Source organism: Streptopelia decaocto (genome assembly GCF_964273445.1).
Source record: "Streptopelia decaocto genome assembly, chromosome: 16".
Lineage (NCBI taxonomy): Eukaryota > Metazoa > Chordata > Aves > Columbiformes > Columbidae > Streptopelia > Streptopelia decaocto.
The window spans coordinates 9,470,467-9,495,971 of record NC_138671.1 but is presented as its reverse complement, the minus strand read 5'-3'; the positions used below and the strand labels follow the sequence as shown (position 1 = coordinate 9,495,971).

The window sequence follows — 25,505 nt, the reverse complement described above, 5'->3', positions numbered from 1 at the left end:
TCAGAATGAGAGGGAAGCCTCGAGCCAAGGAAAACCAAAGTCTTTTCTTTCAAGCCAATAGACGAAGATTCTGTGAAAGCTTTTTCATGTCAGCCTTGAGAAGAGAAGTGGAATGGACTGCTCCAGCTGTTGCTGACGGCCTTTACTGCCATCAAGATTAAAGAACAACCCGCCTGGATTCACTGTTCAAGAGTGAAGAAAGCAGCAGATAAGAAACAGACGTTGGAACCAGTAGGACCTACCGCTTTCCAGTTCTCTCAGCGTTGATCTCTGTGACTCTAAAAACTTGTGCTCTTTAATGCCTAAAGATCCAGTAGAAGCTGCTGTGGCTTGAACTTACCTGTCCTCTATCAGAGGACAGCAGAGCGGGGACCCCAAATCGGGGTATGGTCTCATTTAACAAAGCTTTAGATACTTTTGCAGCTTTACTAGCTGGGCAGGGGATGCTTCTGGCCAACCTGAGAAGGTCTCTGTTAACACCAGCAAACCCCCTTTTCTAGGGAGTTTGGAGAAATCTAGTTGCTAACGTTGTCCTGCTACATATCCTTTTCTAATTGTTCACATATGCACCTTTTTTATCATATAAAGATTTTTTTCCAGACATAATCCACATTGCTGGAGATTTGATGTGAAAACCAACAGGCGGTGGTGGCAGAAACTGGAAATTTGACCTGGAATGATGGAGTCAGTATTTGAGGGCAGAAATCAGTTGACCAAGGTCGTTGGGTCTTCATCGAGAACATGGAGAACTTGTGCAGCGACCTGCAGAACCGGGGGCTGTTGCTCTGCACACGAAGCGGCCACACGAGGAGCAGGTTCTGCAGCAGCAGCAGGAGCAGCGTCTGCATCAGGGAAGTGTCCCCTCACCCCTGTCCTTTGCTGTGTTCTGCCTGGGACACATATATTCCTCCTCTTCCTGTGGGGCTGCAGTTAGTGCTTCTGCCCCCAGAAGGACATCCAGCACTAATACTGGTCTTTGTAAATACATTAACAATGTTCTTCTCACAAGGTTTTAGTTGAGTTGTTTGGACAGCGCTCTTGTGTGGGTCCAAATTCTGCTAAGTGCATCCAAGGAGATGCTGAGTACCCTTTGGCGGGTCTTGGCATCGCCCCGGGATCAAACCCAAGGTGATTTGTCCAGCTCTTGAAAATGAAATGTTGGTGATGCTCTGCAGCTCCCAGCACTTCTCCTGTGTGCGCTGTGCTCTGCTCAGCCCCAATTGCTCACTCAGCCTGCTCTGGCCATCTTTGGGTCAGCCCAAGGCCTGACGCTTTTCTGACAGCTTCTCTCCCTCCCTTTCTCCCAGAGACCGCGCAGCAGCGGCCGAGCACGGCTCAGCAGAGGAGACGGCGTGAACAGCCCCGCCAGGAGCTGCCCAACCACCCTGTGACACCGCTGACCGCAGCCCAGGACCTCGGTGCCCTGACCGAGGGTCTCTCCAGCACCCTGGCTGAGGCTTCCACGCGCTGCGGGGGATAAGGGACTTGCGGGGGCGCAGCTGCGCTCGTACCTGTGTGTCCGGAGGCTTGGGATGGTCCTGGGGGCTGGTTTAGTGCCCCTGTATATAAACCTCAGGTGTGAGTTGGCCTCCGCGTCCTCTGCAGGGGCTCAGCGGAGCTCTCTGAGCCAGGGCAGTGCCCAGAGGGGGCAGGAGGGGAGTGGCAGGTGAGTTAAAGCCCGTTTGCCCTGGCGTTGTGGTGTCCCCATCCTGTGCCGTCAGGTCCCTGCTGGGTCTTTCCCCAGGCAGGGACGCTCTTGGAGGCTTCCCCCATGGGTCTTGCTCAGACTGCGAGGTTCTGGGCTCTGGAAGAGCACGGGGAGGGCTCCCCTTCATGGGGGACATGGCAGGAGGGAGGCTTTGGGATGCTTCTCTTGTTGGTGAGCAACACCCTGGACTGTGACCCTGTTTCTGTGGCACTGCCTTGGATCATTCCCACCCATCCTTCCTCTCTTCTCAGGAGGATGATGACTTAGAAAAGGAGAAGATCCTCTTGGAGTCCCTGAAGAAAGCGCCATACAACACTTAACGTCTGTCAGCATCCCGTCCGTCCTTCTGCCCTTCTCTGGACCAAGGAGCCCACCTACGGCATTTACTAGGGCCGGGCCTCCCCTCGAGGTGCTCAGCTCTGCGCTGGCTGGAAGGGCTGGGCTTATCCTTCCCTGGAAAAATCATTAAATGAACCCAGATCAGTATTCAGTGCTCCTTTCATTGAGCCTTTCCCTTGCGTACTGCTCCAGGATGTGTTGTTGCAGAGCTAGAAGCTGGCCTGCATTTGTTCCTGTTAAAGGCAGCAACTCCTTTGCCCTCCAGGAACTGGGTCTTGGAGGAAAACACTCAAACCGCTGCACAACCTGGCAGCAAAAACCATGGGGAACATCCCGTTTTCCTCAAGGGCCCCAAATCCATAACCCTAGCAACATTTTCTGCTGACACTGCTGGGTTTCTGTGCTGTGTTCCCCAGAATAAGGCTCAAGGGAGCTGCTTGGGAAAATGGCAGCCAGAGGGGTTGATGTCCTAATGCCTGACAACCTTTGCTGTTAAGCAGTTCCCAAGATCCAACCTCAACCTCCCCTGGCACAACATGAGGCCGTTTCCTCTGGTCCCGTCACTTGTTCCTGGGGAGCAGAGCCCGACCCCCCCTGGCTCCAAGCTCCTTTCAGGCAGTTCAGAGATCAGAAGGTCTCCCCTCAGCTCCTGTTCTCCAGCTGAACCCCCCAGGTCCCTCAGCCGCTCCCATCACACTTGTGCTCCAGCCCCTCACCAGCTCCGTTCCCTTCTCTCAACTCACTCCAGCACCTCAAGGGCTTTCTTGGTGTGAGGGACCCAAAACTGCCCCCAGGATTTGAGGTTTGGCCTCCCCAGCGCCCAGCACAGGCAATGGTCACTGCCCTGGTCCTGTTGGCCACACCAGTGCTGGTACCAGCCAGGATGCTGGAGGCCTTCACAGCAGCCACAGCTGAGATGTGGAGAACATGTGTGTGTGTGTGCATGTGTGACAGCACAACCAACACAGGGAGGACTTGTGGCATGCGGGCTGCACACCCTCTACCCCAGCAGGAGCCACACTGTGATGGTTTTTAGTGCCCAGCTCCCCTGTGCATCCGTGGGATGTCCTCTGCCTGGCTCTCCAAGCCCGGAACGGGGACATATCCCCTGGATGACGTGTACTCCACCTTCCAAACCTCAGCATCCAGGACAGACACATGGTGTCACGGCGCTACTGTGTGCGGGGCTCAGAAGGCGCCTCCGCACAGAGCCGCGCTCCCCGCAGGGCGGCGCTCCCCGCAGGGCGGCGCTCCCCGCAGCGCGTCCAGCAGCGACCCCTCCCCCCTGCGCCGCCTCGCTCCGCCCCGTGACTTCACCGCGGTGCGTGCCGGGATTGGTCCGCGGCGGTGACGTGGCGCGGCAGGCGGAAGTGAGGGCGCTGCCGCCATGCTCCGGCAGGTGAGGCCCGGGTGCGGGGTCGGGCTGGCGGGAGCGGGGCCGCTGCGGGCGGGTCTGGGGGTGCGGGGTACCAGGCGCTTTCTGCCGTCACAGGGCTGGGGGCCGCGCCCGCCGCCGGGCCCGCTCGAAACCCATCCCGGCCAGATTGAAAAGGCGCGGGCCGGGGCTGCTCGGTGTTGGTACCGCCGCTCGGGGACATACCGGCCGACAGGCCTTAGGGAAGAGGGGCCCGGGGTGGGGGCGCCGGCGGGGCCGCTGCTGTTGGCACCATGGTTCTGCAGGGCCCGCACGGGAGAGGTGACCCGGCTGTAAAACGGTCGGTTCCGAGCCCATCTGCCGGGAATTCGCTGGAATGCGGGGGTGAAGCTGTTGTGTGACACAGGAACAGCTTTTGTACCGGGGAACGAGTTCGCTAAGAGGAGTGAAGGTTAAAGGACCCCGGTCTGGGCCGTGGCGTTCACTGCCTGGTGCAGAGAGGAGCTCTGGACTCACACCAAGTTTGTGTTGATTCACAAAGCACAAATCATAACATAGAAGAGAACAGAATCCAATTACTGCATTTTTTTTCTGTTGTATATAATGTTCATATTCTTCCCAAATCTATTTTAATCTTAAGGTGCCTTCACAATATTCTAGTTAATCAAAACTGTCCCTGCTTGAAGTTGAAAGCAGATTCTTTGTTTCTCATATAACTTTTTGCATCTTCTCCCCACTTTAGGACAGCAATGATGACATTGAGGATGTGTCTCTCTTTGATGCGGATGATAACATACCCAGGAGATCAAAAAAGTCAAAAATAAGGTCAGTGGCCATAGAGGGCGTTTCCAGACGAGTTCTAGGCAGAAGGCTGAGGAGGGGAGGATTTCCGTATTACATCAAAATAGGGAATGGCAAATTCTTTCATTATTTTCTTAGAGGTAACAGAGAGTAACCTCTAGATAACTGCAAGTGCCAGTTCCAGAGCTCAGTTGGAATTTGTAGGTCTGTTCCTCCCTGCCTCAGATGCCCTCACATTTAATTTGTGTTCGTGTTCCTGTGCATAAGGGATCTGCACTGACACAACACCGCTGTGTAACAGGGGCTTCTCACCGTGCCGAGTGCTGGTTCTGGGCGAGTCTGTTCTCTCTCCCCTGGTCCTCGTTCCCAAGTGTGTTTGGCGCTGCCCTGCTGTCTGCCATGTCCTGCTCCAGCCGCCTCCTTCCTTGTTCTGCCCAAAGTTGTGCCACAGAGCAGCGTCCATACACAGGTGCTGGGCCAACCCTGGCTCTGTTCTGCACGTTTCTGACGTGGAAACAGCAAAAGGAAGGGCAAGGCTGCGGAGTTGGAGAAGTGTGTTATTTCCTTCCGAGCTGTTTCCTCTGTCAGAACCTTTTAAAATTTGCCATATAAAAGGTGCGTTACATCGAACATCAGATAAAACTCCCTGTCACCTTCTCCCTCAAATTCTGTCTGCTCGTGGGATATCACTGCATGTGGGATGTGTTGTCCTTATGATGAGCTTCTATTTGGTTTATTTCCCATATTTTCAGCAGTTTGTTGCACACCGGGTTTGTGTTATGGTGTTGATCTTTATCCTGTGAGTTGGCAGGAGGTGGCCTCGGCAATGTCATTTCTCTGAAATTGCTTCAGTGTTGTCTGAAAGAGCTGTGACTGTCCTGTACTTCATTCCAGGCATCCAGTGGCATCATTTTTCCACTTATTCTTCCGAGTCAGTGCGATAGTTGTCTATCTACTCTGTGAGCTCTTAACTAGCAGCTTTATTGCCTGCATGGTGACAATTATCCTCCTCTTATCGTGTGACTTTTGGGCTGTAAAGGTAAGTTCCTCTTACGCTTTTTGTTATTTTTGTCTGACTGTATAAGAATAATTGAAGAGAGTGATAATTTGTGTCACAAAAAAAAGTAAATTCTTTCCTTTCCAAAAACATGATACCCCCAAGTCCCATCATGTATTGTGAAGTGTTAATGAAATCATAAATAACTCTTAAATCTCTGTGTACCTGGCTTCTTTTTGAAAATCAAATGGAGAACATATATTAGATTTTCTTTTAAGGCAGCACAGGCTTTGTTATTGGATCACTTTTGAATCGCCAGAAATATTCCTCACTTTACATTATTACAGTAATTTGTATTGTACTGGACTTATCAGAAAAGAGATTATTGTGGCTATAAGAGCCATGTAATCTGGTTTTCCCAAATGTGAGGCAAGCGAGCACCATCGAAAACAGCCACCCAAACAGCTGAACTTTGTCAAATCATTTCTTTGAGCAGAAGATTTAAAGCCCATTGCTTTTCTTCTATTTCAGAATGTCACAGGGCGACTAATGGTTGGTCTTCGTTGGTGGAACCAGGTGGATGATGATGGTAAAAGTCACTGGGTGTTTGAATCCAGGAAGGTAAATTTCTTCTTTTTTAGTTTGTTTCTGTTTTATGAAACACCTGTTAATTAGTGGCTATGCTTATGAGGGTAAATTGCATGATGTAGACATTTACTCCCAGCCACGGATCTGTAACCATAGGCTTGTTTCCTCTGTAGGCCGAATGAGCCTTTTAGTTGTTGTATCATTTAAAAATTCTCATGATGTATTGATCTGGCTTAATGTCAGTAACCAGAAAGTTCCACATAAAATGCTGTAAAGGTTCCTGTGTCACATCAGTAACCTATAAGTTTTCTGGTGTGAACTTGAAACAGCTGACGTAGCTTTTATCTCCTGTAGAAAACAAGGGGAAGTAGGAGGAAACGCATAGTGTTGGTCATGGCTGTTGCTTTGCGTTTGTGTTCCTGCCAGCTGCGGCCACCTCTCTGGTGTCCAGTCTGTCAGACACCTTGGTGTCACCCTCTGGTCCCTCTCTCTTACCTCTGTGTGAAGCTGGTGGCATCCAGATCTGGAGCGATGGTTTCCTGGGGCACCTGAGAGGTTTGCAGTGGTCCAGGGACTTGAATTTAAACCCTTCTCCAGCTGACCTTGTTCCCTCACCACAGGCACATTTTTTCTCAAAACGGTGCTAGTTTAGAAAAGCTAGAACATACTGGGGGAGGAAGGCAGCAGAACTGCTGGTGATGCTGTAATTTTACCCATAAATTGTTAACCCAATCCAGACTTTTAGCTGTTACAAGAAGAAGTGAGTGCTTGCTTGGGATCTTCTTTGTAAAGACTTTATAAAATCAATAGTGTGGTGTGAATCAGACCTCCATGTGTGTAAATAAAAAATTACTTTACTTTGATACCCAGGAGTATCAATATTTAGTTCTGCCGGTGCTAGGATTAGTGAGATTCTGATTGTGCAGTGATTTGGAAGTAGAAAATGTTACAGGTTTGGCTGTTTCTAAGCTTTGTACCTGAACCATGTAAATGTCATGTTTCCCACACTGAACCTTTTAGCCCCAAGTGTTGCAAGAGGATTTGGTTCTTTTGCCTCCACTGCCTCTGACAGAAAATAGACAAAAGGGTCCTTTAAATAGAAATGTCTTCTGTTGCAGAAAGATCTTTATGTGGTGGAGAAATTGATCTCCAAAGCACCCAGTGCATGGAGACAAAAAACGGGGGGCTTGTAGATTCTGGGCTGTTTTTAATGATGTGATCGATAGAGTGGAGCAGGATGTTAATCTCCATGTCCTTTCTGTTTCTAGGTATCAGCACAAGGGAGTAAAACCTCATCAGAAGCAGAGTCCCGAATTTTCTGGTTAGGTCTAATCACCTGTCCGATGATCTGGGTGATATTTGCTTTCAGCGCTCTCTTTTCCTTCAAAGTGAAATGGCTGGTGAGTGGATTCCCTCAAGCCAGTGACAGATCCTGGGTGTTACAGACACGGCGGTGTAAATCAGTGACTTTGTTTTCCTGTGTCTTAGGCAGTGGTGGTGATGGGAGTGGTGCTCCAGGGAGCCAACCTTTATGGTTATATCAGATGTAAAGTTGGCAGCAGAAAGAACCTGACAAGCATGGCAACCAGCTATCTCGGGAAGCAGTTCCTGCGGCAGGTAAGATTCCTGGGGTTTTGGAAACCCTTCATTTTTTCTTCCTGTCCATAAACATCCTTCCTGCTTAGGCATGAAAGGAAAGACCGAAAAAGTTATTCAGAGTTCTGCAGTGGGACCCTTCCACACTTTATTTCCTTTCCTTTGAGCCTCCTTAGGAAAGTCACAGAGTAACTTGCTAATTATTGGCATCGAGTTCCATTTGCAGCGTGTTGTGAGCTCATACTATTTGCTGGTGCCGTGGATGGGAGCCACAGAAGTTCCTGGAATATGGCTGGTATATTGGAAATAAGGAACACAGTGAATGTGGCGACAGAGTGGAGTGGTTCTTGATGAACCGCTGCTCTTGGATAACACATTGCTAATTTACTCCTTTAATCACCCTGCTTCCTCTTCGGGGTGTGCTGGCCACAAAACTGTATGTCTGGAGGGATGTTGCCTTGGTCCTGGTGCTCAGTGCTAGCTCTGAACCAAAAGGGCTGCCACTGCCTTTTGTGCTCTTTCTCACTTCCAACCAGCTCTTCTCAACTGATCCTTTTCTGCCGCAGCGCTGGGATATTGTCCTTCCAGGGGTCCAGGCTGTCATTTATCATTCGCTTTACTAGTTTTCCTGACTGTCGCTCGCTGTATTACACAGACAGCTCTGGGGACAGGTCGTTTGGCTGCCACGAGTTCACAAATGTTTGCTGGAATTCTTGTCATTAGTGTGATCAGAAGCTGATCACTGATGAACCGCTGCTCCTGGCAGTTGGTGCTGGGATTGTGCTCCTCTGGAGCCGGATTTGCTTCCGAATGCTTTTACCACTGCAGTGCTTAACCAGCGGCCCAGACCAGTCTCAGTATCTGGCAGAAATGAGTGTCTTGCCCCAAAATCATGGCAATCAGTCACATAGTTCTCCTCTAATCCTTTTTCTTTTATTTTTCTTTTTTGCCTTCTGCAGGCTGTGGCTAAAGAGGACCAAACAACATCCTGAGTGTGGTGGAAGCCTCAAGCCAGACCAGATTCACAGTAGTAGACAACAGAGAATATTGCTCTGACCTTGAGATTTGGGAGCTGCCAACGTGAGGTGTGAATTAAAACAAGTAAATAAATTGTGCAAGACTTCAGGCTAACACTCTTAGCAATTTATATTCAGTTTTCCACTAGCAGTTTAAGTCCTTTTTTTAGTTTGATTAATTAGAATTAATTTGCCTAAACTTCAAATTAAAAAATATCCTAGGTGGCTCTCATACAGGTTTGTAACTTCTGGATGAATTAAGAGAAAATCGCTTGCCATTCTTCTCCAGACAAACCGTGCACAAGCCGAGCCTTGTTACCCAAGAACTCCCCCAACTCCTCCAGCAGTTGGTACCTCAAATAGTTTCAGTTGTGAACTTTGCTGCGTTTTGTTCTTGGAGGTCCTTGCTGTTTATATGGAGTTCAGATCACACTCTTTTGGCTGCGCATCTCTCATTCTGCGATGTGACCGGTGCTGAGGTGGTTGCAGCAAAGTAATTCCACAGATGGCTGAAATCTCATTGCAACTGCAGCTCCGGTCTTTTATCTTTCTGAAGCATTCTTGGAGTCTTGGTAACACCATAAACCCTTGGATTTACAGAAGGTCCCTTACCTGTAGGCCTGTGTCTGTATGGAGAGCGTAACAAGAGTAAAAGCAGCTTAGGAGGAAGGTTGCAGGCACAACTTCAGAGGCAGAGTGAATCAGTCGTCGGACTGATGCTGGTAAAGCGATGCTGTCGGCGTTGCCTCAGCGCCGTGCGGTGCCGCGTGTTTGGTGCCGTGGGATTTTCGTTGGCCAGGGCGCTGCAGGGTGATGTGATCTGAAGTTTCCTCACCAGCCCATCGGCACAGGGTCACAGGGAATGGGACCAATGGGGTTTTACATTTCTTTAATCCCTGCAGCGTGCTGTCCTCCCCAAGGAGCCTCGGGGCTGCAAAAGAGCCCTTTGTAGGATGGTGAAATGATGGCTGGCAGTGTTCGCTTAGATGGCAGAAAGCAGTGTGTTTTGCATGAAAAGCTGTATGAGAGGGGTCAGTTCCTTCTTGTCGTGTAATTCTGTTCAAGGCAGATTGTGCTTTCGCAGCGGCGGATGTTGTAAACTGCAGATGAGGTGTTTTAAATTAAGAATGTGGTTTCTTTTTGAATAATGGGTATTGTAAATTGTGGGATTGCGTTAACACGATTTCTCTCCCTGTACGGTAGCAATACTTGGGAGCTGTACATTTGTTTAACTCTTTGGATTGATACCTTCCTTTTGTAAATATGTATTTATAAAACCTTGAAATTAAAATAATGCTTTGTCTAACCAGACCAGATATCCCTTCTGTGATTCATGGCTGAGCTCTGTATACTATGTTCTTGCACTGTAGTTTTAACAGAGGTTACTTGTAAACAAATTCAGTGAAATACTGAAGTAAAGGTGCTTCTGCAGCCACACAGGGATGAACAAAAGCAGCATCTGGCCCGTACGGTGCGATGGAACACAAATAATTCCTGCTCCGGTGCGAGAAGCCCCCAGTTTGCCGCTGCTTTCGGAGAGACGGCGCTGCCTCTGGCACAGCTCCAGCCACCAGGTAGTTGTTTTAAAACGTGTTGAAAGTTTTGGGACTTCATATTTATTCTCCTGCTGCCAAAGCTCCCCCCCAAACTGCTGGAAAATAGAGAGTGCTTGTCTGGAAGTTGCAGTTTATTTAATCAAGGACAGAGGTATTTATTAGTACATGTATTTAAATATAGTGCTCTTTGGCTTATTTTTAGCCTCTTGGCAAACATTCAGACTTTTGGCTTCTGAGAAACTGGCATTTTATTGCATTTCTCTGCAACATGGATCAGAACCAAATTTCTTATCGCTTCCCCAGTTGGGTGTGAGTCTGGTTGGAGTTTTACTCGCCTCTGCTGGAGTTCCCTGCGAAGCGGGAAGTGGGAGTTGCCGCAGAGCGGGGAAATCCTCTGAATGTGCTTTTTTGGACAAGCCTCAGGAATCCACTCTTAGGCTGTTTCTTGAGCAGAGTGTCTTGGGGACAGAGCGGGCCATGGGGACATTGCTGCTTTGGGCCCTGTCTTTCCCATGCATCCTCAGGATGAGCTGCTCCATCACTCTTTGGCTGCAGCGGGGACCTGTCCCCTCAGGGCAAGTGTAGAGTCTTGCATCTGGGTAGGAACAACCAAGGCTTCCAGTATAAATTGGGGAATGACCTATTAGAGAGCAGCGTAGGGGAAAGGGACCTGGGGGTCCTGGGGACAGCAGGGTGACCATGAGCCAGCACTGGGCCCTTGTGGCCAGGAAGGCCAATGGTACCTGGGGTGGGTTAGAAGGGGGTGGTCAGTAGGTCAGAGAGGTTCTCCTGCCCCTCTGCTCTGCCCTGGGGAGACCACACCTGGAATATTGTGTCCAGTTGTGGCCCCTCAGTTCCAGCAGGACAGGGAACTGCTGGAGAGAGTCCAGCGCAGCCACCAAGATGCTGAAGGGAGTGGAGCATCTCCCGTGTGAGGAAAGGCTGAGGGAGCTGGGGCTCTGGAGCTGGACAAGAGGAGACTGAGGGGTGACCTCATTAATGTTTACAGATATCTAAAGGGTGAGTGTCAGGAGGATGGAGCCAGGCTCTTCTCGGTGACAACCAACGGTAGGACGAGGGGTAATGGGTTCAAACTGGAACACAGGAGGTTCCACTTAGATATATGAGAAGAAACTTCTTCCTGGTGAGGGTGCCAGAGCCTGGTCCAGGCTGCCCAGGGAGGTTGTGGAGTCTCCTTCTCTGCAGCCATTCCAACCCGTCTGGACACCTTCCTGTGTAACCTCATCTGGGTGTTCCTGCTCCATGGGGGGATTGCACTGGATGAGCTTTTGAGGTTCATTCCAACCCCTGACATTCTGTGATTCTTTGATTCTGTTTGTCCTCGCCTGCCATGGCATCACACTGTGCATCCAGCTCGATGCTGGAGTCCCCAGGAGGCAGCTGACTTCAGGGACAGCAGAAATGCTTTTTCTGCCCCTGTGCTTCACTGTGGTGCATCCAGATATTCTCAGAACATAAAAGTTTTAGATGCAGTTTTGCCCCATTGGGTGCGTCTCCCCTTCCCTCTGCGGTGGGGACAGCCCCTTCCTTGGGTGCTCCCAGACTCAACCCATCAATTAGCGGTTTGTCTGGAGCAGCAGCCAATTCTGCGTGCCTTGCAAAGCCTGCGTGGAAATGACAGACACACACCACGTGTCCAGGAATACCTCTTGTACCTCCACAGGTTTGTGGCTCCCTCTGTGTCACCCAAAGGGATTTTGCTGCCGTTCACTTGGCTGATTCCTTTCTGAGTCCATCCAGAATTTAGTATCTGCAGTGTCCCGCACCAGGCAGCTTCACCAATTAACGCATTAGTTTGGGATTCTTTCACACAGTATTAATTTATAAATTCCCCAGTTAATGGCTACTAATACCAGATCATCTCATCCTGCAGCTCCATGCTACAGATTTCAAAGAGCCTTGGCGTTTGCCAGGTGGGACTCCCCTTGGCAAAAGCCACATTGATGCTCTTCAGCTATTTCTTATCTCTGTGGATCCTGGTCTTTAGAAGTCTGAGCAGTTTGTTCAATACAGGAGTTGGATTGCCTGGTCTATTATTCCTCATGTTGCTCCCAGAACCCTTAAAAAAAAGTCCCAAACCTCAGTATCACACTTGCCACATTCTACCCACCCGGCACCAGGAGAAGCCGTGGGTTTGTTTGGTGGGTTCATCCCTGAGTCCTTTGGACTTCTGGAAACCTCCTTGACCTGCTGAGTTATTCCTCTGTGCTGCCAGCTCGCGCAAACCTCCTCTTATTTAGTTAATTTTGGGCGAGTTCTTTAGATTTTTTGCTCTATTTTTCAATCACAAAGCAATGTGTAAACAACTCCATAGTAACCACTGGAGCCCATGAGTCATTTTGCTTTTCTGCCACAGGACACACTCACTTGCTCTTACCCACTGTTATGTTTCCAGATTAAAGGAGATTTAGCTGTCGAGGCAGTTACTCACGGTTTCCTACTGAGTGTACTGATGTTGAGTCCAGCCCTTTTTTGATGTTTTTTATGACTTCTCCCCCGTTAGATCCTCTTCCCCTGCGGGACCTTCCACACTTGTCATCTGTCCCCTCTGCCGTATGGTTTAAAACTTCATTTTAAGTTTCTTTTAATCAGTAGCCAGGCTATATTTTGCATTGGTTTGAGCCCTTCCTCGCATCTGGACCCTATTTCAGAAGGAATTTGAATCACCCACCAAAACTGCCTCTGGTCTCTGGGACTTCCCAGCCCATCCCAATGGCCTCAAGTTGCGCCAGGGAAGGTTTAGATTGGATATTGGGGAAAAATTCTTCCCGGAAAGGGCTGTCAGGCACTGGAACAGGCTGCCCAGGGCAGTGCTGGAGTCACCATCCCTGGAGGGGTTGAACAGACATGGAGATGAGATTCTCAGGGACATGGGGTAGTGCCAGGGGTGGGTTAATGGTTTGACTTGGTGATCTTGAGGGTCCTTTCCAACCAAAATGATTCTATGATTCTGTGATCTCAGAGGCTGGTGGGCTGGGGGTGCCCAAACCCCACTGCAGGCAGAGGTCCTGACCCAAAACCTCACCTAAAAACTCTTCAGATGAGAGAAAAGCTAAGCACCCCTTTGCACAGCTCTTTGGCATGGGAGCCCTTGGCTTGCCATGTTTTAATTGCAGGGTCGGGCCCAGAAGTCTGGTTTAATTAGGATCTAGACCAGAGATAACAGGGCCTGGGACTTCAGTAGCACCTGGCCAGTGGTCCCCTGGGCAAAACCTCTTCATCCCTCGTTGCCCTCGTATTCAAGGGCAGCATCAGCAAACATCTGGAACAGCATCTGTGCTGACCCAGCCACCGGGTCCCTCCAGCCCAGACATGACGCAGAGTTCAGTCTGTCCCACTCCCCACTAAACCCCTAGGACAGCAGAGGGAGCTCTTATGCTTTATTTTATTTTTAAATATATGTATACGTATATTTACTTTTTTTAATGGAGCAAAGAAAGTTTTCTGGAAGGGCTCGTTGGAAACGCCTCTGAGGATCAATCCTGCGGTGTGAGAAGTGCCAGGAGCAACCTGCCAGCCCAGCGCATCCCATGTGAGCGTGGGACTGCGGTGGGAACGGTGTCACCTCCCCGGGCGCCACCTCCTCCGCACCTCGCAGAGGGGTGACACAGAGGAAAACAATAACCAAAACCACCTCTCCTTCCGCTAGTGCTCCCTCTGAGCTTTCTAGGGCCAAGCGGGGATATAACGGGAACATGATTTCACCGCCCTGATGTTACAGGGTGGTGTGAGCAACCACTTGAGTTGGAAAAAGTAAGTAAAAAATACATTTATTCCCAGCTGGGTGTGTGTGTGGGACCAGCCGGCTGAGTTGTCTACTCAAACAAACCTCGGGACCCTCCCAATTTGGGGGGTAAACTCTGATTTAAATAAATCCTTCCTAGGAAGTGATTCAGCCCTGTGCCCAGCACCTGCCGAGCTTAGTAAAACTAGACTGGCTTGGCTTAGTTTTGCTCCCAAAAACTAGAAGGGGAGCTGCCAGGTTTATTTGTTGGACATCACAATAAAAATCATGTCTACGCCTTCCAGGCTCAACCGCCTGCCTTCAGTGCTTGGAAGGAGCAGCTGAATACTTTCCCTGCCTTCAAATGATGATATTTTGGGATGACCTGGGGACAGGACAACCTGGCACCAGTGCCTGCCAGGTCACAGCCCCCAGCCCGAGGAGGTGCAGCAGCTCCAGCAGCACTTCCACGCCCCTGGAGCCATTAGAAAGGTCCTTGTCCTCAGCTCGTGGCAATGGCTGGTTTTGGTGGTGAGCAAGGAATATGTGTCACCTACTCAGTGACATTTCAGCGCAGAGCCGCGCTTTCAAATCCTGACCCCTCGTCAGGTCTGTGTATCCCCTGCCACAGTCAGTTCCTACCTAAGAGCTCCCAAATTTGCTCTGAGCTGGTTTTGCAGTTGTTCCTCATCGCTCTCTCTCCAGGCAAACGGTTTGGCCCCTCTACTCGGGTGGTCTCACCGAGAGACCTCAAATACAAACATCCCCAGTGTAATTTTTGGCAACGTCCAAGTTTCTGGCTTCAGATGTATCAACAGGACTTGTCATTCCATTTAGCTGCTTTCCCCTGCCCTCGCCCCCACCAGACCCTGAAGTGCTCTTCCATTATTTTAGGATATCCACAAAACAACTGACGTGGTATATACAGGCCTCGGATTTCATTTTTATGAGGCGGGACCACAGTCCACACCGCAGCTTTGGCCGGCTGACACCCCCATCCACACAGAGCCCCTTCATCCTCCTCCTCATCCTCCACCAGCGTGGCAAACACCGTGACCCACCGTGTCTTGTGTCGTCGTCTTGCTCAGGTCTCTTTCCAGGCGTGGGGCCACACGTGGGGGTGTGTGTGTGTAATGCAGGGTGAGAGTTTGGGTGTTTATTAATATACATTTTTTTTAAGCAACAAGAAATTATTTCCTCGCCCCTCTGGCCAGCTGCCGTCACCACACATGGATGTTTGTGATACCGTCACCTCTCTTTCCCCACGGCATTCTTGGAACCAGGTGACTTCGTGCCCTGATGAGGATCAGGGGGGCTTTTTCTCTAAGAAATGACAACTAGAGAGCTCAGGCATGTCCCACCTGACTGTCACCCCCAAAAACACAGCAGCACCACGCGTTTGCTGTTCCCTGGGGTGGGAATAGTGCAGGGGCCAGTTCTCCTGCTTTTTAATCCCAATGGAGAGCGACAGGGAAATCAGAGCCCCACACCAGAGCCAAACACACCATGTTACTGAGCCCTTGAAATTAAAAGTGTCTCAAGCGTAAAGCTCACCTAGCTGAACTATAAATCAAGCCTCTGCTTTCAGGCAAATTATGTTTGCATGCTATGAATCACCTCCTCTTTGCTTAATCATTTTCTATTAAGGACATCTTAAAATGAATGTACTCAAGTCAAAAAGTCCATTAAAAACGAGAGTGCAAATGACTAAGAAAGGATTTTATATCTGCATGCAAGTTTGCAAGCAAATACGGGCATTTGTAGGAAAAGCAGTCATCCTCCAAATATTTCAGCGAAAAAACCCCACCCCAGGCGGGGAATGAGTAATGGGAGTGGGCAGGAACGGGCTGATCCACGCAAGCGCTCGGGGCGAGCAGCCTGCAAAGAGTTTGGCCGTAGCTGCCTGGCTCCACCTTGACCTGTGCGAATCTGGTCGGGTGAAGGCAGATTTCTTCGGAAATAAAAAGGTCCCTGCTTTCCGATGGCCCTTTGCCAACCTGAAGACCTCGGAGAGGAAAACGCGCAGCAACCCGGCGCCGCGGCAGCGCCTCGGCTCAAAGGGCTTGTGCTGTGTTGGGGACCTCGGCAGCTGGTGGGATTGCAAACAAAGGGTGTCCTCTGCTTCTAAAGCACCACATCTGCTCCTTTTTTTTTCCTATTGAGAAAGTTTTTATAGAATCTTGGCCGTGCTCAGGGCGCTGTGGCAGCAGTAAGCAGGAGAAAATGAACTTTCTACGCTTTCTCTGCGGCAAGGTGTTGAGGAGCTGGGATCTCTGTGGGGTTTGGGGACAGGGGAGCGGGCACCCTGGGGCAGTCCCCTGTGACCTGGTGGGTGGCAAAGCCTGTGATGTGTCGATGCACAGGAGAGATGCACACCTGGTCCATATGGAGATTTGCTACCTCCAAAACTCCTTGGTGCAGGCAGTGCTGGGTAAACCCACCGCTGGTAGAGGGCAGGGCTGCCCGGTGATGTGCTGGTGTCCTATGTGTGCTCCGTGCCAAAGCAGATGTGCCGAACACCGGCCAGGGTGCCTGGCTGCCCGCTCGGGCTGGAGTTCACTTTGTACATCGATTCTTCCAGGGAGAGACAGTGGGCACAGGTCTTGGATGCTGAGGTTTGGAATGTGGAGTACACATCGTCCAGGGGATATGAGCCCATTCTGGGCTTGGAGCGCCAGGCAGGGGACATCCCATGGATGCACAGGGGAACAACTGAGCACTAAAAACCGTCAGAGTGTGGCTCCCTGCTGGGGGAGAGGGTGTGCAGCCCACATGCCACAGGTCGTCCCTGTGTTGGTGTGTGCTGACACACATGCGCACACGCACACATGTTCTCCAAATCTTAGCTATGGCTTCTGTGAAGGCCTCCAGCATCCTGGCTGGTACCAGCACTGACCGTCCCTGTGCTGGGCACTGAGGAGGCCAAACCTTGAATCCTGGGGGCAGTTTTGGGCCCCTGGGGCCAAGAAAGACCTTGAGGTGCTGGAGCAAGTTGAGAGAAGGGAATGGAGCTGGTGAGGGGCTGGAGCACAAGTGTGATGGGAGCGGCTGAGGGACCTGGGGGGTTCAGCTGGAGAACAGGAGCTGAGGGGAGACCTTCTGATCTCTGACCTGCCTGAAAGGAGCTTGGAGCCAGGGGGGTCGGGCTCTGCTCCCCAGGAACAAGCGCCAGGAGCAGAGGAAACAGCCTCAAGTTGCGCCAGGGGAGGTTGAGGTTGGATGTGGGGAACAATTTCTTCCCCAAAGGGCTGTGGGGCATTGGAACAGGCTGCCCAGGGCAGTGCTGGAGTCACCATCCCTGGAGGGGTTGAACAGATGTGGAGCTGAGGTTCTCAGGCACATGGGGTTGTGCCAGGATTGGGTTAACTGCTGGACTCAATGATCTTGAGGGTCTTTCCTAAGCAAAATGATTCTATGATTCTCTGAATTTTTGAGCCAAAGGCAAGGCCTGGGCTCTGGGCTGTCAGTGGATCCTCAGGGAGGTCTAACAGGCTCCAGCTGCAGGGGATGAGCTCAGCAGCAGCTGAGCCGAGCGAGCCTCCACCTTTTGGGAGGGCTGGAACCCGGGATGGATGCTGCTGTTGTTCTCATCAGTTTTTCAACTTCAAATGACCTTCGCTCTGCTCCTTGCCTGCTCAGCCCCTGGGTGCTGCCAACTGAGAGGGGTTTCATGGCCTGTGCAGCTCTCATGGATTTGGTATGGATTTCATGGATTTTTGAACTTCAGTGACTGCTTGACTTTAGCTCAGTGATATCCAGAGGTGTGAGGGCACTGGGATCTTATCAGCCGCAGCAGAGGTGGGTAATTGCGGGGCATGGGCACAACCCAGCTCTGCCCCCGGAGCATCCTCCTCCTACCTGGGAGCACCCCCAGACCCAGCTGTGAGCCCCGCAGCTCAGGTCTCTCCTAGTCTAAATATGTACTCGAAGGAAATTCCAGCTCATACCCCTCCTGCCAAAGCTCTTCGGCTCTGCTCTTGTGGTTTGAGCATGCAGGACCTCTGACTTCCAGCTGCAAAAATCTTGTAGTTACACAAGAGGAAGCAGCACAGCTAATGTGCATGGGAATTATCCCATGTTCTAAAACTTTGCCGGGTCTGGAAGCCATCTGTGCGACCCTTCCCAGGGTCGGAGGTGAGACATTCCGTTTTTCCTGTGTCATTCGGAGTAAAAAGCAAAATATTGGCTGGTGCTCGCAGCCCTGTGAGATGCTAAGTACGTGTGTCAGGATGCTGTGAGCTATTTTCTTAAAACGTGATTTAGCAACGCAAAAGTATGTCCAGCGAGCAGCCGCTGAGGCCTGCAAACACACGGCTGGGGGTTGTGTCACGGTCCTTCAAGGAAAGGGCAGAAGAAAATAAGCACAACCTAAGGGCTGAAACCTTGCGAGTCTGTAGGATGCAGCAGCTGCAGAGGGAAATAGTAACGACCTCAGTGTCTGGAGAGAATTTAAAATGCAGGACAGGGATACAAAACCATTGAAGTGCTGGCTGAAGGCTTAACTGCAGTAAGATCACAGAATAGTTTGGGTTGGAAAGGACCTTCAGAGCTCATCCAGTCCAACTCCTGCCACGAGCAGGGACATCATCCCCCAGCTCAGGTTGCTCGGAGCCCTGCCCAGCTGATAAACCAGGGCACATCACAGCTTCCCAAGAAACGTCCTGCCTTTGCTCCCTGAGATGGGCAATTTGGGGCAAAACCTGGCTGGTTGTGTCCTTCCATGGTGAGGAAGGTCAACACGGGCTTGTTGTGTTGGACCAGTGTTGAATACACTGAGCTGGAGCCCTTTATCCCATGTGCTGTGCAAACATGAGGCCAAAGGACAGACTTTGTCTTGGTATGCAAGACAGAAAATCAGTTGACCATGGGTGGAAGCGGTGAGGCTGTGACAATTGTCATGGGTGACAAAGCTCCTCAGGGGTGCCGAAGTCCTTGTTTTAGCCTCCCAGACCTTCTCCCAACCCATCTTTTGGAGATGGCACTGCCAAGATGAGGTGGTGAGTCCCAGACTGGCACTTTCCTCCCCCAAAGAAAAAAGTCCAAGCCATGAACTGGGAAAGGGGAGGTGGGCTGGCTCACACTGGGGCGTTTCCTATAGGGAATAAATGATGGAGCACAAGGAGGATGGGGGGAAATCACCCTGGAGAGGTGGCTTGTTTACCACAGCTCATGCCGTTCCCAGACAGGAAAATTGTCCCTTGACTTCCCCGGTCCCCTGGCAAAGCAGGAGGTTGTTTTGATGTGTGGGGAGAAGCGCTGGGAGCTGCGCGAAGCGCTCATCGAGAGACGCGCGTTTCCATCGCTCCCGCCCCACCAAGCGGCCGCGGGTGACTCAGATTTCCTGGAGATGCTCTTATCTCGTCCTGCCCAGTGCTCGCTCAGCACCGAGGGTGAAATAGCCGCTGGCCTCTGCCCTTTCACAGGCTGCTGGAGGTTTCCTGGCTCTGCAGCTCCATCACCCACCAAGAGCTGGAGAACCGTGGGAGCGCTGGGGCTGCTGCCATGCACCCAGGGCTGCGCATCTTCCTCTTCCAGCCTCTGAGCGACATCTGCTCCGGGGCAGCTTTGGTGTCTCTGACACCTGTGTGCGTGTCCCTGTGCTGGGGACACCTTCAAAAGTGGGGCTCCCTGTCACCAGAGACCTTCTTCTTTTTGTCAGCCCAGCCCTGAGGGACTTTTTAACCAGACAGAGGAGGAGGAAGGTGAGTGATGGCTGGAAAGGATTTTTTAGGACTATGGCTACTATCACCTGGACTCCTTTGACTTGCAGCTTTCTCTGATCATGAGATAAAATGTCCAGGCTTTCACCACAGCTTCAGCATCAACCCCTTCCAAGGAACTAGGTTGCCTCAGCTCCCTGCCTCAGTTTCCCCAAACAGGGCTAGCAGTGCATCTACCTCCTCTCACAAGGCCAGTGTTGAGCTGTACACATTGTCACTGTGCTTTTCCTCTGCTCGGTAAGTCTGGACCACACCAGCATCCCAGCACACCCATTTTTCTCGCCTGTGAGACCACTCAGACACGATGCCAAGCCCGAGATGTGAGCAGGGACCCAGCATGGGCACTGGACGGCTCGGAGGTGCCTCTTCAGACATTTTCTTCTCAGATCCCTTTTGCTGAGCACACAGTTAGCACCTCTGGCTATAAGCAATAAATCCTGGAAATGGTTCACTTCACTAAGACATCTGGAAAGGGCCACGGCCCAGGTGAGAAAGGGTCAGGCTGTGTGATAGATCTGGCTTTTGGGGGACAGGGCTTGAGTGTAAATGATGCGGCAGAGTTTGGCCAGGACAGGCCGGATCTGTGTCACACCAGTGATGGCTTTGGCTCCCTGCCCTGCCAGAGGCTGTCACGGGTTGGATTGTCTTCTTGCTGCTTTTTTCAGACCAAGGCTGTAGCACCTTTTCCCAGGGCAGGGGGGCTGCCGGAGGAAGCGATTATTCATTTCCAGGAACATTTCAACCTCCTGGAAGCCTCCTTCGTGCTTGATGTCAATGTGTTTCCTCAGTACTGTGACTTCTGTGTGCGAGAGGGCTGTGAGCCCTTCTGCATCGCTGCCTGGTGCCACTGAGGCTGCTGGGGCAGCTCCAGGCTGGGCTGGTCCCTGGAATGTTGTGGGATAATGGAATAATGTCATGCTCCAAAAGTGGCCAGAGGTAAAGAGCTGAAGGACTGCAGGACACCTCCTGCACAGGGATGAGCTCTCCCAGGGTAGGACTGCTTGAGCTAGAGATGGTTTCCAGGACAGCAGATAAGGCCACCAGCATCCTGGTGTGCATCAAGAATAGTGACCATCCCTTGTCCTGGGCACTGGGGAGGCCACATGTCAACTCCTGGGGGCAGTTTTGGGCCCCTCACACCAAGAAAGCCCTTGAGGTGCTGGAGCGAGTTGAGAGAAGGGAATGGAGCTGGTGAGGGGCTGGAGCACAAGTGTGATGGGAGCGGCTGAGGGACCTGGGGGGTTCAGCTGGAGAACAGGAGCTGAGGGGAGACCTTCTGATCTCTGAACTGCCTGAAAGGAGCTTGGAGCCAGGGGGGGTCGGGCTCTGCTCCCCAGGAACAAGTGACGGGATGAGAGGAAACGGCCTCAAGTTGCGCCAGGGGAGGTTGAGGTTGGATCTGGGGAACAATTTCTTCCCCAAAGGGCTGTGGGGCATTGGAACAGGCTGCCCAGGGCAGTGCTGGAGTCACCGTCCCTGGAGGGGCTGGACAGGTGCAGAGATGAGGCTCTTAAGGACATGGGGTAGTGCCAGTTGGGTTATGGTTGGACTTGATCTTGAGGGTCTCTTCCAACCAAAATGAGTCTGTGATTCTATGATACCTCTTCCCTGAACTCCTCTGCTTCCCGTTACATCAGCACAAACTCTCAGCATCCACAGTACCTGTGCCAAGGCATGTCACAGTACCACTACACACTGAAAAAAAACCCCTTTTTGTTTAGTCTGAACCTGCATCCTCCTGCTTTCTTCAATACATCTTGCAGGACTGAGACCTGGATGTGTGTGCCATCACATCTCCCCTCCACGGCTCCTTTGGTTGCTCCTACTGAGAGCTGTCCCCTCCAGCCACCCCTCTGCTATTGTCCCTCTGGGATGAGGTACCAGGATCGGTGGCTTTTTGAAGTAGAACAACATCATCCTCAGCTCTGATCCCTTTTTCTCCCCTCTCCCTTTCTTCCCTGGTTTGGGGGGAGCTGGGTGCACCCACCAGCCCTTCTCCCCTCTGTGTCCGCTCCTCCCAGCACAGGGCTGGGACACGCTGGGGCTGGGGCGGCAGAAGAAGTGACCTCAGCACTGAAACTCCTGGCTCTGCAGGCAGGGCCCTGCCTGTGTGTGCTCGCCAAACGCCTCTTTATTTGTGATGATGTTCCGTGACAACAGTTACTGTCAATACAGAAGCAGCTGGGTCTCAGGAGCGCCCGGGTTCCCCTCTGCTGGCTGGGGACAGGGATGGAGGTGCCAGAACATGCCAAGGTGCAGCCACCAAGGCTGGGGACGGAGATGGGGACAGCTTGTTTAGCCCCAAAACACTGCCCGTCCCACAGCGTCCAGCCCTGATCCCTGCTTCCAGGGTTATTTTGGGTGGAAATCCTGGGTCTGGATGAATTTGCTGCATTCTGCCTGCTGCCGTTTTGGGCGCACCCTCTCCATCTCACCCCCCCTCCCACCCTGCTGCCTTCCAGCTCCCACCCTCTGCCCGCACCGTGGGCGTTCCCCTCCTGGTATCCGACTGCAGTCCTCAAGATGATGATTATTAAAATCTGCAGCTAAATAAGATGAAGATGTGCTCTCCCTCCTCCCCAGCCGGCCAAGCCCTCACCCTTCATTTGAGGACACAGAGGGACCACCCTTCTTCCTCCAGTGACCCTGCAGGGAGGGGATCTGGCGGGGAGGAGGCAGAATCCCTGCGTTTTGGGGCAGGATCTGTGGGTTTTGGTGCAGGATGTGTCCCAAGGGATTTCCCCGGGGCGGGCAGGGTTGCTGGCGATGCCTGCACGGCTGTGCCTGCACGGGTGGTCAGCCCGGCCCCGCTTGGGGACAGGCGGCCCCTGAGGCTCTCATGGCACGGGATGCAACATTACACACGTCCCAAACTCGCCTGCTGCTTGCCAGAGATATTACTCACCCCAGACATCCCATGAGCGGCCAAATCCCTTTCCCACGTGCGATCGGGTGAGGAATCACACCCGGCATCCCACGGGGAGCCCTCAGCCACCTGCTGCAGGTGACAACCAGCTGCTTTCCGTGTGACCTCCGCATTTTGGTTAGAAAACAGCTATTTTGTGCCTAAAGGCGCTTTGCAGCAGACACTGACCTGGTGGGACATCGCAGACAGTGTGTGGGGCTGCAGGGGGACACGGTCATCACAGAATCATAGAATCGTTTTGGTTGGAAAAGACCTTTTAAGATCATCGAGTCCAACCATCAATCTATCACTGTCAAGTCCACCTCTAAACCACGTCCCTAAGAATCTCATCTACATGAAACATTTCATCTGTTAATCCCTTGTTTGAAGACCATGTTCTTCAAAGCAGAGCAGCCAGGAGAAAATACTTGGAAATGCAACAAATATAAAAAGATAACTTAGTAATTTGTAAATAATACAAGATTACAGTAGTAACTGAAGTATTCTCCTGTATTATTTCAAGCTAGAATACTGAAGTCTTAAACAATTCCCACATTTTAACACTGACGCCGAACTGCAGTACATGAAGTACATGGGCAGGGAGGGAAAGCTGCTTTGCAAAAGGTAGAAAAGGTTTTATAAAATCTTCAGGCACAATTCTTTGCAATCTTTTAAAAGCCATTCAGAATGTCACCAAGTAATAATGACCGTTATACATTTATTTGTAACAGTATGTTTATTTCTACCCTTTGGAACAGAAGTCCCCTCCCTGTCCCCGTGCGGGGGCCAGGCCTGGGGAGCACAGGGGCTCTGGGCTCAGAGCTCAGATTCACATCACAGCAGCGGGGAAGGAGGTTCAGGGACAGACTGACACCCCTGTAAGTCCCTGTGACGGGGCTCTGGCCCAGCCTCCTCCCACAGACTCCCTTCTGCTCCTGCTTTTGTCATAAGAAGCAAACTGGAAGCACTGGGAGGAATCACAAGCTCCCCAAAGCTTTGTGTAGAAAATCTCTCTGAGGTCAGCCTGTTCTTCCTCCTGCTGTTGCAGCGCTTTCTCCTCTGTGGCTCTTCAGTGTAATGCACAGATGCAGACTGTCATGAAATCCAAAGAAGGTATTGAAAGTGGTTTTCTTCCTGTAAAAGAAATTTCTCCCCTTTCTCTATTCCTTTTTTTTCTTATTAAAGGTCATGAAATCGACTGCCAGCCAAAGCACCCAGGATTCACGAAATGCCTAAGCCAGAATGTGCTTTTTACTCTGGTCTCGAAGCTGGGTTTAGTGGGAATCCCGCGTTTCCATGAGCCAAAGGAATGAGCTGGGTCAGCGCCACATGGAGCCGCATCGGTCCCTGGGCACGGGCTCAGGACATGAGAACGTTTTGGGTCTTTTAGGGTTTCTTTTTTGCTTCAAATCTCAGAGGTATTTCTGGATGCACCATATCTGATGAACCAAGCCTGTTTGCTTGGAGTGGCTTACCATATGTTACTGCTATTAATTAAACTTCTCAATTTGTCAGCAAAATAGCACATTTGCTGGATGGAGTGAGGGACAGACTGTAGCTGAAATGAATTCAGCTCTTAAGGTGAATCACATTTAGAAGGCAGCATAAAATTCTGAGGCCCCTCCGAATATGGACCCACTTTCATAGATTCTTTTTCACTATGATGTATTCATGATAACAGAAGAGCATTACAAGAAATAAAACCCTCAGCTTAATCCCTGGATTAAGATTGTACTGTTAGCATGAAGTCCCTCTTAGTCTCCTTTCTGTTACTCATTTCTTTAATCCAAATTTAAATGTGGATAAATGTAGTAGTTTCACCTATGCTGAAGTTCATATTAATGAATATATTAATACTTGCTTCTGAATGTTCTCAGCATCATGAAATTAAAAGCAATTTAAATATTCTGCATAATAGGGGCTCTAAAATTTCATACTAGTGGACATGCTAGCGTTGAACTTCAATTTGTGCGGAATGTTATTAAAAGTTTTCCAGCCAAAAGCCACCTTTTTCTGTTGAGATCAGGCACCTGGATATTGAGATTGTTAACAGTTGGACTCCACGATCTTAAAGGTCTTTTCCTACCAAAGTGATTCTATGGTTTTACAGATTCATTCCAGCTCTTTGGCCACCCAGACAGGTGCAATAACCACGGGACAGACCCATCTGCATTATCTGTGTGGCAATGGGGACTGTACGTTGGTGACTTTCATGGGTGTGCATGGGGCCAGCTCTTGTTTTAGGCATTTAATCAGTGTTTCTTTCAGAGGGCTGGATGCAGGTATTTTGTTCACATTGTGAGACCAATTATATTAATTGAACTGCGTGTGCAGGGTCAGGGTCATCAAAGGAGCAGCACCAAAGTCACCAGGAGGACTTTTTCTAGCCAAGATGTGTAATTTCTGGAGAGTTGGTGTGGGAGGAGGATGGCGATATGGTTCCACCACTGTCACTGGAGCGCATGTAGGACTTGTGTCAGCTGCCCAGAAAAACACACACCCGGGTAGCCGAGGGACAAAGGGACATTTGGAGAGACATGATCCTGTACAAGGGCCATCCACAGGACAACAGAACCTCATCTCCGCATCTGTCCAACCCCTCCAGGGATGGTGACTCCAGCACTGCCCTGGGCAGCCTGTTCCAGTGCCCCACAGCCCTTTGGGGAAGAAATTGTTCCCAAGATCCAATCTAAACCTTCCCTGGTACAAAGGCAAATTAGATTAATTTTAGGCTTGTTGGTTTTAAATCAGCTGGTGGATTTAGCTGAAACTCCTCAAAGAAGGAGAAATTCCCCATACAGAAGAACAGCCCTCTCCCAGGTGTGCCTGTGTGGCAGAGGCAGCAGGTGGCACTAATTGAAGAGGTGGCTGGGGGGGATAAAAGCACCTCCGGTAGGTGGCTTGAATTTCCATCTCTCATTTCGATAGGTGCTGGAGGGGCTTTGTGATGTAATGAGCTCTTCTGGCAACCAGGTCTGCTCCTGAGGGTGTTCTGGCGTGGAGTAGCTGATCTGCTCCTCGCTTTGCTGCTGCATTCAGGTGCTGGGGACTGATGGCAGGGCTGGGGGTGACAATGGGGGAGGTGGCGGTTGGGACAGGAAGAGGAAGGCGGGGACAGGGAAGGAGCCCCGGGCGATGATGAGCTGAGAGCGGGGGAAT

General features: G+C 51.0%; 1 protein-coding gene across 2 annotated transcripts; it reads left to right on the top strand.

Moving 5' to 3' along the window:
* Positions 1 to 3,375: 3,375 nt before the first annotated feature.
* Positions 3,376 to 9,731, top strand: LOC309446731 (Golgi apparatus membrane protein TVP23 homolog B-like). Of its 2 annotated transcripts, none has more exons than XM_082066729.1 (7): positions 3,376 to 3,446; positions 4,165 to 4,247; positions 5,118 to 5,262; positions 5,752 to 5,841; positions 7,077 to 7,208; positions 7,297 to 7,425; positions 8,364 to 9,731. In XM_082066729.1, the coding sequence occupies exons 1-7, from the start codon at positions 3,435 to 3,437 to the stop codon at positions 8,394 to 8,396; spliced, it is 624 nt and encodes a 207-aa protein (XP_081922855.1). In that variant the 5' UTR covers positions 3,376 to 3,434; the 3' UTR covers positions 8,397 to 9,731. The 2 variants fall into 2 exon arrangements, with proteins under 2 accessions (XP_081922855.1, XP_081922856.1); XM_082066730.1 differs by having other exon boundaries at positions 3,437 to 3,457.
* Positions 9,732 to 25,505: the final 15,774 nt, after the last annotated feature.

Coding starts and splice junctions, on each gene's coding strand:
- LOC309446731 (XM_082066729.1), top strand. Junction 4,248..5,117: donor TCAAAAAAGTCAAAAATAAG/GTCAGTGGCCAT, acceptor ACTTCATTCCAG/GCATCCAGTGGCATCATTTT. Junction 5,263..5,751: donor GTGACTTTTGGGCTGTAAAG/GTAAGTTCCTCT, acceptor CTTCTATTTCAG/AATGTCACAGGGCGACTAAT.